This window comes from Anser anser (assembly GCF_964211835.1).
Source record: "Anser anser genome assembly, chromosome: 2".
Classification (NCBI taxonomy): Eukaryota; Metazoa; Chordata; class Aves; order Anseriformes; family Anatidae; genus Anser; species Anser anser.
In genome coordinates, this window is record NC_139721.1 from 148,584,537 (window position 1) to 148,597,119 (window position 12,583).

The 12,583-nt window shown below is 40.7% G+C and overlaps 2 protein-coding genes across 6 annotated transcripts in view; one reads left to right on the plus strand and one right to left on the minus strand.

Annotated features, from left to right (window-relative positions):
• Positions 1-8,707, minus strand: part of CUL2 (cullin 2) — a 49,881-nt gene extending 41,174 nt beyond the window's left edge. For 2 of the 5 annotated variants that reach the window (XM_083827335.1, XM_083827333.1), the window contains exons 1-4: positions 8,440-8,560; positions 5,326-5,464; positions 1,958-2,060; positions 70-164 (exon numbers count right to left, since the gene is read on the minus strand). In XM_083827335.1, the coding sequence (XP_083683461.1) occupies positions 70-164; positions 1,958-2,060; positions 5,326-5,444 (317 nt within the window). In that variant the 5' untranslated portion in view covers positions 5,445-5,464; positions 8,440-8,560. Of the gene's footprint in view, positions 1-69; positions 165-1,957; positions 2,061-5,325; positions 5,465-8,334 lie in introns of all 5 variants that reach the window. The other 3 variants (XM_083827332.1, XM_083827334.1, XM_083827336.1) reach the window with 3 other exon arrangements.
• CREM (cAMP responsive element modulator) overlaps positions 1-12,583 on the plus strand; it is a 65,191-nt gene that overhangs the window by 12,431 nt on the left and 40,177 nt on the right. The gene's annotated exons all lie outside the window — the stretch shown is intronic.

Consider the following 12,583-nt stretch of genomic DNA (forward strand, 5'->3'; position numbering starts at 1 on the left):
ATTCTTCAGTTTAATATGTAGATCCCAGTAATAATCTCAAAAGTTTAACAACTCATTTGCAAAACTTACCTGTATAAGCAGTCCATATAGTCTGCTCCTTTGCTATACTCTTCCCAGTATCTGTGATACATAACCAGTACTTGTTCTTCAGATTCCAGAACTCTCTGTGAAGGAAGACAGGTGCGTACAGGTGCACACACACACACAGGTAAAATTAGTAAGAAAATAGTATAAATTGAAAGTTGTAACAGGATTACTGTTTTAGAACAACCACAGATGCAAAACTAAGACCACACCTAAGCTTCAACAACAGTCAAAATAACATTTTTGCAATGACCTGAAAACTACCAAATATTACTTAGAAGTTTTGATAAGTTAACTACAACAGCAGAAGTTGTTTTATTTTGTGTTTTACAATGACAACCTCTATAATACGTTAATTTTCTATTTGTCCTTACAGAAGCACTGGCTTGAACAAGCACTGTTCATATTCTCAGCATATGCTGGTGGATAACTCACATAACTACTTCTCCACTGACATGAACTAATTTTAAACCCATGCAACCACATGCACACTGGGGGAGTTGCCTCACTCACTGTAACTATTTAAAATCAGTATGCATTACTCATTTGAAAAACCCTCATACTCACCAATAATCCTGGAATAAAACAACTTTAACAAAGCACAGGTATATGCAAACTTATACACATCTTAAATTCTGTAAAGCTAGGCCCAAATTTTTTGGAACATCAGCCATTTATTACCTGAGAAGTTGTTGGTATACTAAAGTTCTCAAAATATAATAGTATTTCAGACGAATATAGTTTAACTAATTTGTTTAAATCTAAATTGTATGATTTGTGGAGGCAGACAAGATCCTAGGAATTTAGCTCCAGAATGCAATTTTAAACTGTCTCAAGCCGCAACAAAGCTTGTTCCACAACAATATAAAAGGAAAGCCAGTAGGCCAGATAGAATCAAGAGTGCTTTCCTCTGTAGTATGAATTTCACAAAGATTTTTCAAAATTATTTCAAAGACAAATGATGGGTAGCCACTTCCAAGAACTGGATGTATGCTTTCCACTCCTTCCCACAGCTTCTAGTGTGCCTGAGTGTCCTAAGTGAGCTCGTTCAGCTCACTAAATAACTGAGAAACAACTTTGTGACTGAGTTGTCTGCCAGTTTTGTGAACTGATTTAGTCTGTCAAAGCATCAGAGGTAGCCTCCCTGCAACCAGTGGAACTACCTATTAAGGTGTCTAGCCTATGCTGTCAAACATACAGGTACTTAGGTTGAAAAACCAGCAATACGCCACTCAGCAGTGCTGGCCAGAACTTGCAGCTCTTCACTCCCTATACAGACACCAAAGAGAGGCAGGCATCTAGTTTAACTCTTTTTACTGATGCACAAGGAGATACTGTTCATCCATCCTATATATGCAGCGTGATAAATCACGATTCTGTTGAATTTCTGTGTCATCATGTAAGACACCTAAACTAATTTACAGCTATATTGGTATAGAAGTACTGTTATACGTCATAATAAATAATTTGTCATTACTTCCTCCCCTCTCAAGCACTTTTCTTTCTTAGAGTATACACAGTCGGTTTTCAAGACGCTGGAGTAGTTTTACATTAAACAGACAGCTAATGACAAACTATTAACACATTCTGAAAATGAAGACCTTTCTGTAACTCATTTGATTATAAGCAGTGAACAGAGAAGAATGAACATATTACAAATTGTATGCATTTGTTGTTGGCTTGAAAAGTAAGTCTGTGATGCATACAGACATCTGTCTCTCTCATAGATGTATATTCTGGTGCCAGAACACTGACACCTCTGATTTTACCTCAGAAAATATACACAACTTCACGTGAACAAAACAAAAACCCACCCTGAAGTCAAAAAAGGACAAGCAATAGCCACACACACATCATTAACTGTATAGGTTACCTTGTGCAAATGGCGTACATGATTTTCCAAAAAAATTTTAGTCTCAGTATAAAGTCTCTCTCCAAGAGGTTCAGGATAGGCCACACACAAAGCATAAATGTCTCTGGGTTAGGAGTCAAGGCTTGTATCTGCTTAAAGTATGAAAACTCATCAACAGAATTTAAAGTTTACATAAACTACCCACCCACATTTTAGAGGTTTTAATTTTATTTTTTTTGTGTGTGTGATTAAATCGATCTTTTTCTGAAGTTTCTCTAATCCCTGATTTGCAAAGAGCAAGTTTTCAGCTTCAATAATCAATATCTCTGTTTTAAGTAGTGGAAGCTGAGGGAACATTAGGGCTCGGATCCTGGAACTTCTGACAGCCCCACACTGACATGGCTACCACTTATTTACCATCTACAGATAGATATGATTATCTGAAAGTGAAAATCAGCATTCATCTAAAATACTTCTGTATCTGCAGCCAGTATGGCTGGTGGAACGATCAGTTCTCCAGCTGAAAAAACACCAAGACAATTACAGGAAGATCCTGACGTTCTACCTGTCCAAAAAAGTCCAACTGTTAGACAGCAGTTATCAAAGTACAGTTATCAAAGTTCTAAACTACCACTCCCTATTCAACTCGATCAGCCTCTTAACTTAAAGAACACACCCTAGCCAACCGAACAGTTAGAAGCAAAGTCTTAAAATTTGTATTAGGCATTCGTAATAACCAAATTCTTATAAATAATATCTCAAGTAGAGATTTGTAACTGTCGCTTTTTAGTGGACAATGAAACATCTCCAGAATCACTTGTTTCCACAGAGAACCGGTGAGGAGATCTGAAGGTCAAAGGTGGCTGGAGATGACTCACAGTTTAAATACAGTGACATATGGTCTTTCAGGTGATCTTTTCCAGAAGATTCTTTAACCCTTACACAGTTAGGGCTCTCAGCTCCCTGCCATTCTAGCATTTCGAGGTATTAGCTAAGTTTAAAGATGAGCCAGGTTTAACAATAAAATTATTATCAAAGTTACAAAGAAAACACTATATTTGAGTTTTGGGAAAGTAATGATGCAAGAATTAGTTCTAGAAGATGAATCTGCACATTGCAAAGCTTCTCAGCCCTAAAAGACTGCTAGCCTGTGTACTGCGCCTGACCTCAGCTGTCTCAAGCAGCGCATAAGAGAAAGCAATCACTTCTGAGAACAGTGCTGCAGACTGAAGTCACATTCCTCTGCTGTAGCTCATTCTTTATGTCATTGTTGCGACTACAGAGGGAGTACGCTGATCACCTGGTACTATAATCAATAAAACAGCCTGGATTAACACATTGTGCAAAGCTATTAGTCATCTCTTCGTTATGCTTATTAAGCAGCAAGAAGAATAGAGTAAACAACCAGCATTTCCTCACCCATTTTTAAGTCAGGTCTATGAAGAGGTCAGATACATACACCAATTTTAAAATCCCTCTAGATGTTTAGAAACACGTTACTCCAATTAAATTAAATTTGGCAGAGAGTAAAGAGCTATCACAGAACAAGAAGATACACTGTAGGAAGACTTGGCATTTCAAACTTATTAATAACATCTCAGATTAAAAAAAAAAAACACATTTAAAATACAAGAAAAATCTTCCACGCTAGCTGTACAGAAGAGCTACCAGTTTCACTGAGTTGTTCAAGACTCAGTCACCAGTTCATGTTAAAACATACAGCTTGGGTAATGTAGCAAAAGTACCAATCCGCATTTAAGGTTGGCCTGAGGGGCTCTGTAACTACCAGTCTGCCATGGAGAATACTCCAAAAGGCTCCTGACTGTGCCAAATTAGGCAGTAACAGTGCCACCTTCCCAGGAATTTAACAACGCCATGCTTTACTCTCATCTCTCAAAGAATTACTTGCCAAATGATTCTTCCCAGACTGCTTCCTGAGTCTGCTATTCCCAAGCGTTCGCCTCCTGATGCTCAAGCAACTGAAGCAAATCCCAAAAGAGGATCAAAGAGCAGACCTGCGTACAAGGTCCCAACATAAGAAGTTCTAAGTGGAGAAGTATGACGAGGAATCAATCCAACATCTCATTCAACTATTCTGAATATAAAATCCACTTTGGGTGCCCTTGTTAAAATGGTTAGTTTTACACTACACAAGTTAACTTGTTAAAGACTGAAACGAGTGGTTCTTAAAATCTGCTTAGAAAGAATTACTACAGCACTACCTGTAAGCATGGGAGCGCACATCTAATTAACGAAAAAAGTCACCAATGTTTTGGTGTTGTTTGAACTTGACTCAAAGACAAGGCGAAGAGTCATGCCCCCAGAAATTAATTAAAAGTTTTCAAATGAAAGAGCCACTTAAAGATTATTGCACCATACAACCGCATAACCATATTCTACGTGGTCTATGAGCAACTACAATTTTATATATTTACATACACAAACTCAAAGTCAGAGGCAAACTGAAAACAAGTCTAAGAAACAGTAACACGTTCAGAAAGAGAAGAGGCTTTAGAGCCCAGCTCCTGCACAAAGAACGAGGTCACACTGTAATAACTTATACCTAAGAGTTCTCTTGGAAGCTTCCTTTTTCACCCAGCAGAAATTTAAAAAAACTGATAAACAAGTCTAAACCATTCTTCCACCTTATAATCAAATCCAACTCAGTCAGATTGCCTGGGAGCAGCTATGAGCCTCCAAAACTTCTCTCATTATTCACCCTACTGACAAGGGTAATGAATGCGCAGACACAGGGCACAGCTTTATTGCTGCAAAAAAAGAAGTTCACTGAAACAGACCTTATTACAAGCCCACTTTATGTGTAAAATACAAACCTTTCACTACAACAATATCACTTGTGCAGTTATAACTTGAACTGTAAGCCTGTACGATCACAGCTTGAAATCTATGTTGAAAATAATCACTCTTAACTATTCAGGACCAGGGAGCTATAACAGTGGCAGAAAAGAAGGCTTTTCTATAAACCCTGGCTACAGAAATGTTTAACAGCATACTTAGAAGTACAAAGAAGATGGAGATGTGTTTAAGCAAAACAAAAACAATCTCACCTCTACCGCCAGCAAAGTTTAAAGATTAATTCTCTGTCTTAGATGCTCCCCTCACAACACACACACTTAAACATATAAGAAAGAATCGTTATTACAATAGGGGAAATTGATGCATGAGCATTTGTGAACAACTATAGCACAAGCTAAATATTGATGGTAGAAACGAGCAAAAACTCAGTCTCCACTGACTCATGAGCTTAACATCTGGTACTACCTGAAAACGCACTCCTGATCAAGACCACTGACACTGTCACACAGCGCAGGCTTGCTCCATGCTAAGCACATCACACAACCATATCAGGATTGGCACTTAAAGGATACGAGAAGCGGTCGTTCCACGTCGCTCTTTCAACATAATCCAACATAACAACAGCTTTAATTGTTGTTAGAAGTTTGTTCCATGTTTCATCAAAGTCAACTACTCGTGGTTTCAGGGACATTGTGGGGCTTTAGTGTTAATCTGCAGAAGAATTAAACATATCAGGCAACGCTGCACAATAATTGAAAAGAATACATCTCATTTGATTTTTTCAGTTTAAAGTGTATATACTGCTGCAACACATCAGCACAGCAACATGAAAGGTGCCTCCCTCCTCCCCCCAAAATCAAGCTCTTAAGCCCTGATTTTTAACATTAAGGAAGGAACACTAATGCTGCACGAGTAGCCTACAACGGAACACCAGTTTATCTAACACCACCACGCCTCAAAGCTCATCACCTTACAGAGATGTCCATTCAACAGCACCATATGAAGAAACTGACTTTTCTGCATGCCTTTGGTCACTTTTACACAAAGACTGCTTCAGCTTCTCAGTAGCTGAGGGAACTTTGAGCAGAAGCACACTCAACAGATTAGCAGTTTATCTGAAATTACTGTTGTCAGCTCGTAGCCAACGTTCACCTCAAGCTTTCATGAAACGTTTGTTGGCGTTATATTTGAAAAGCCACAAAACCCAAAAGCTTTGATCAAGATGACAAAAAGAAAACACTTAACACAGAGCAGTATGCACAGCTTGCGCAGCTTATTGCTCTGTGCAGCACGACAAACAGTGAACTCCTTCAAATAAAACGTGGCTTGAAAATACAGAAGTCATGTTAATAAATTCACGTAAAAATACTTGGAGATTTATTGAAACAAACAAAAAAATAAATTACTGAAATAAAGCTAGGAGAAGAGTAATAGAATTCAGAAGAGAGGTCCTGAGAAAGACAAAAAACTGTGAAGGCCTCTTCTTTCTGTGTTCCCATTTGCCTCTGTCCCATGCACCCAACCCAGCAAGGAGCTGACGTGTGACACTCCATGCACAGAGCGAGCCTAGATCCTGCTCAGAAGGATAGCATCATAAGATAAAGAACAGGAATAAGATTCCTATTCCCATTTTATTTAGATGGGCAGGTGACTTCTCACTTGATTCCCACATTTTCATGGTCAGAAGGAAAAAAAAAAGATAGTGACAGACTTTTAGCATGGAGACATGTCTACAAGGTAAAGAAGCAAAAAATACATTGAAAAGGTGGTTATCCAACCAACTTACTCCCTTAACCCTACTGGCTTTGTATTTTTTCCTCAGGCACACAACTTCTTTCAAACTGCAGGATACGCAGCTTCTCAGATTAAAGAAAATAATAATCATGTCAAAGGCAGCTTCTACACCTTGTATCTGCAAAATGTTACCCTGACTAGTTAACCAAGCTCCTTAACTGCTGTAAACTCCGGAACCTCAGAAGGCTGTTTTCCTCTCCCTGCAATACAACAACTTCCATTTGAAGTGTAATCAATTTACTACCTACGTTTGCTTTGATTTCCTAAAAAAAAAAAAGAATAGCAAATAATATCAAGGAAGTGGTATTATCCTGGGCATTATGAGCAGGATTTTTTTTTTTTTCCCAGCAGAAGAAATAAAAATCAGTAAGCGATGGTTGGACCAGATGATCTTGAAGGTCTCTTCCAACCTTAATAATTCTATGATGCATAAATACTTCTCAGTTCAACAGTAACATGTAAGTTGGTGTATTTGCAACATGGCTATTATCGCTTTGGGAAATAAAAGTCTTCTCCTACTGCCATATACAGGTTGGAATGTGTTACGCAAAAAAATCAATGAGAATTGACAAAATAAACAGATATCCACCAAAGGTAAACTGAAAAACACAAACTGATGCATGTTTCAAAGAAACATGAACTTCAGTAGAAGTAAACAACTTCAAAGCTCTCTTTTACAAGAAAAAAAAAAGTATTTTTCTAAAAGCTTTAACGTTAATCTTCTAGTAAACGCAAGAACATTTTCAGATGATGCCAAGAAGTTTTCATGGTCCATAAAACCTTTAAGAATCCCAAGAAGCACTTGTGTTAATGAAGTTACACTTAATTGAATGTTACATGTTACAGGCTTTTCTCTCTAAAACATGCACTTGGTATCTCTAACTAAACAGGCACTCCTTCAAAGATAAGCAAAACCGAGGGGAGGAAGGAAGGCTGAAGAAAAATTCTTCCCTACAATACATCCCACAGGACCAGTAACATTGTATTTAGGGTCAGCCAAACATGTAACATGCAAAACACTGCGCACCCCTGTAAGCATATAAGTATTCGGGGTTAAACAGCTTAAGATAGAGCTGACTAGAGCCTGGTAACCTCTTACAACTTTTAAGCCAATATGAACCTAACTTTTACGAACGCGTTGACAAACCCGGTGTAAGTTTTTGTGTACAACACCGGGGTTTTGGGTGCTAGCGGTCCAAGCTTACCACCTCAGAGCGCTAAGCGCCCCGCGGTGCTGCACGCCGTCCTGATATATCTACTCGGCGGTCCTGATACATTTACCTCGGTGGTAAAGGTTACACCAGAGCCGAACGCCTACCCCGGGGTGCACGCTACCGAGGGGCTGGGAGCCCTACGCGACCATTACCAGCCCCGCGGCGGGCAGCCGGCGCTGGCACGCCTTCACACGCGGGGACGAGGAGCGGATGCCCCCCGTCCGCCCCCCTCTCAGCCCGGGCAGGGAGCCCCCAGCACGGCGGCCCCGACCCCAAACCCCCCCCCCCGGCCCTGCTCTCCCCGCCCCGGGCACCCAACCAAAACCGAAACCAGGCGGGGCCGGGCCCCGCCGCTCCCTCCCCACAGGGCCCGGCCCGGGGAACGCCCAGCGGGGCCCCCCCCGAGCCCCCCGAGCCGGGGGCGCTGCCCCGGGACCCCCTCAGGGGGGCAGCGGGCGGGGAAGGGGGGGTGGGAGCCCGGCTCCCTCCCGCGGCCCGGCCCCGCCGCCCCCCGCCCCGAGCCGTGGCCCCGTCCCCTCAGCGCGGCGGGGGCGCGCCCGGCCCGGCCTTTACCTGGCGGCCCCGAGCACGCGCCTCGCGCGCGCGCCCCCCTCCCCGCTCCCCGCCGCGCGGCCGCGGTCCCTGCCCCGCGCCCCGTCCTCACGGCGCTGCCATTACCCAGCCGCTCGCGCCCCGCCCCGCCCCGCCGCCGGCCGCCGCCACTGACGGGGCCGGGGTGAGGCGCGGCCCCGCTGCCTCCGCTCGCCTCCCTCCCTCCGCCGCCTCACCCGCCCCGCCCCGCCGCCTGTCGCCGCCGTTCGCTCCCGGGCTCGCCCCGCCGCCGGCAGGATGGGCGGCGGGTGGCGGCTCCCGGCACACCGAGGTTTTCCGGCCGCGCCCCCCCCCGCCGGAGGGGAGGCGGTTGGTACGGCCCGCCCTACGGCAAGCGCGGCGGGCCGCAAGGCCCCGCGCCGCGCATGGGCCGTGGGGGAGCCTCCATGGGCGACGGTGCCCGCGCCGCGCATGCGCGGGGGCCGCCATGGGGTCTGGGTGTGTGTGTGGAGATGTGGTGTTGGGCTTCCGGTGCTCCTGAGCCCGCAGTCCTTACGTTATTAAACTTAAACCCTCTTCTCTGTAGTGAATCTGTATCCCTTCTGTGTTCTTAAGAGATCCCTTAATAATTACCAGGTTACAAAGAAATAACTAGTAACTCCTTAAGATAGTATATATTCTCCTTAATATTTTTCCCTTAGTTGCGTGAGTTGCCATTACATCACACAAAACGCTTCCTGATTTTTATTTCCTTTGTAAAATGCATCCCTGTCCAGAAATGCTTAGAAATAGCTCACTATAAATTTTGTGGGTTTGATTTTTTTGTTTTGTTTTGTTTTTTCCTTATGAAGTTCAGGAATGTGAAGGATAGGAGGACAATAAGAAAACAAAAACAAACAAAAAAACACATCAAACCCCTATGGAAGAAGAAAAAATTCCAAATTCAGTGTTGCAATTGCTAATACAATTCTTACTCAAAATATAATACGTTTATAACTCCAATTTCTCCTTTCTGTTATTTGTAGTGTTTCCTGCCAGAGGGGAATCTGTGTTTGATTTCAGCCCGCATGTTTGTTTGTTTAATTATGGAAATGCCACACAGCTGCTCTTATTGTTCAAGGCGGTTTTCATACGTGTATCCTCCTTCACATGCTATTCAAATACTTTTTTTTTTTTCCATCTGCCCAACTGTAAATAGCAATTGCAGAAATACACAGCTGGTACAGTGAGGTCGTTTTCTGAATAGTAACTCAAAACTGTTCTACACTTCTTGTAACTTACAGAACAAACTTGTTTAAGGCCTGGCGTGTAGCCAAAGGTGGATTTCTACACGTACATGTAAAAATCCAGTGACATCAAATTCTTAAACATCTTATTTTTCCTTGGCTGTGGAAAAACAAGGGTTACTTTTTTCTTAAAAGTCAAGTCCAGTTCTTCAGTTACGCAAAAGCAAGCCTAAATATGTATCTTATAATGAAGTGGTATCTTAAAATAAAGAGGTATTTTATCACAAAATGGAAAATGAAGTTCTAAAGATATGAGTGCTAACTCTGTAGTCTACATTGAAAAGATTGTCATCAGTGCACATTTCTGTATCTTTGTAAAACTGTATGTGGGTGTCAGGTTTACATAATTATAATTATGATACTCCAAAATATCTTAATTTTATGTGTATGCAAAAAGTATCAAATCTAACTGACCTTAAATTAAAAAAAAAATAAGAATATTTTAGACTCTCAGTTTGCCAGTGGTCTTCACACAGACAGCTGTAAAAGAAATTGCACCAAGTAAAAATGTAGTAATCAGGCATTTAAATCAGCAGGTAGTCCAGCTGATAAACTCCAACTGTTAATGTTCACAAGTTCAAAAGTCCAAACTAAAACCTCTGAAAATCACAGTGTGTGGATACCAAGTTCTCAGCACCAGCAGTTTTCCATGGATGTGCTCCTCTTGTGTCACAATAGTGAGTGTAAATAGAGCCAAAGAAAGAACATCAAAATACAAAAAATGTTTATAATGTGTAACAGAATGTTTTTTTCTGGAAATCTTCTTTCCGTCTATTCACTGCATAAGTTATTAATTTGCTTTCAGTGAGCTACACAGGTTAATTTGTAGTAGATGCGTATGTGACCTTAAAACTATGCCACAACACCTATACAAATAGTAAGTACTCTGTGATTACATCAACTATCTCCACATCTTTATAACCAGTACTGCAGTATTTCCTGAAATTCCCCTGGTGTTTATATGTATTTGTTCTCTCTTATCTGATACTTATGTTTCTCTGTCTGTTTGTATTAGTTTGTTTTCTCTTCCATAATTAATTCTTTTGGCAGGAGCTGCCTCTTTTGTTTATGTTTATACTACAGCTAACGCAGTGTTATTCTGGTCCAAAATTAGGAATCCTTAAGCCTATGATAATACAAGCACTGTATGAAATATGCCAATATATGGCCTACTGCTTTATTTAAAAATAACCTCACCCTTAAACTGTGGTTTCCTCATAAACTGTTGGCAAAGCCTGGTACCCCTCAGCTGAAAGTAATCAGTCAAGGCCTCCTTTTTTCGTAAAGGTATGGATCATCCTTATTTGCACATTTACTTGTCACTCAGCTAGTTCTTTGTGCCTGCCCCAGGCCTAATTACACTGTGAGAAATCATAGAATCGTAGAAGGGCTTGGGTTGGAAGGGACCTTAACCCCCCTGCCATGATGCCTGACTTCCTTAGATCTTGGTATTATTTCTTCTCCTTTCGGACATGTCTGAGTTGCATAGTTATTTATCACTGGGCATATCTAAAGTATTATTAATAGTATTACCACCTCGTGTTGTAGTAAATGAGATAGTTTATTCCTTCCTGCATTTGTTCCAGGATCTCTGGAAATTCAGGTATACGTTGCTGCCTTAGCAATCAAAGCAAACAAGGGAAAAAGCCAAGATGATGACTATAATTATCAGCAGAAAACATTATTCTCAGAGGTACAACGAGATACACGAAAGGAAGAATGAACCTTTATTTCCTTACAGATATTTTTAATCTAGTCTTTTATCATGGCTTTGTCTTTCATGTGGTGGCGTATTAAATATGAGTATGAATGGAATGTATATTTTGTGATTATTAAAAACCACAGTAGCAAAGTATTATTCTTTTAGCTTTCATTTTAAAGTTTATGAAGTGTGATAATTTCATGTTTCAAAACCTTTAATTCTTGAAAAGAAATAATCTCACTGCAATCATGTCCACTAGATGGCAGTGCTGAATATATAAAAATAGTCTAAGAAGTTGCACATCATACACGGTGACTAACAAAATCTAAATGTTATTGTACATGAAATAGGAAAATAGACAGAAGTTGAACTTTCTCAAACAGCATTTATTAGTTATCCATCAATGGCTTAGTTCAACTCCCATATTTGTTCTGTCCTTCCCCAAGACCTGAAAAAAAATCATGAGTCAAATTTTCCTTCATTACTAAAAAAGGGGCACCAACTTATTTTCATGTCATTGTAACCAAACAGTTAAATTCAATGTATGTATGAACAACCCTAATTAATTTCCCTTTCTCGTTTTTTTTTTTTTTGCCACACAGTTATTGTTAGTGAAATTCCAGAACACGATTGACAGGTAAAATGGCATATTTAGAACTTGTATTTAAAGATCAATGGGTTGTTTTTTTTTTTTTTTTGCAATAACTCTGAATCAAAATAATAGTATTTAAAGGACTTTTAAGATATAAAATATCTTCATATCGTAGAATTATGATTTGGGTTGGAAGGCACCTTTAAAGATCATTTAGTTCAACCTCCCCTGCACAATGCAAGGTATCAAAATAGTGAAGACTTTTAGAGCTTTCCCTTGTTCCATTACAAGATTTTAATCCTCTTCTGTGAGTGTATTAAATGCAGACATCTCAGGTACTTGTTACTGACTGGGATTAAATAGCTATAATAAATAACAACACACTGCCTCAGGATGTTCAAGTAATCTGGCATATAAAAGGCTTCAGTGTTCCTAATTATCACATTGCTAATCTAGGCAAGCTCTAGAAAAACAACAACAACAACAACAACCAGCTTCTAATTGAAAGAGGTATGCAACCTTTTTTCTGACCTGCTGGAAACGGAGCAGGCCTAGCTGAGTCATTCCTTACCAATGGGTTTGAACTGATCATTGGGATTTTGCTTTGAGGTTTTTAATTTGAATATAAAACTGGCCCCAAAGGCTTACTGTAGTAAACAAGATACTGTTTGTAGCTTTCGTGCACTGTTG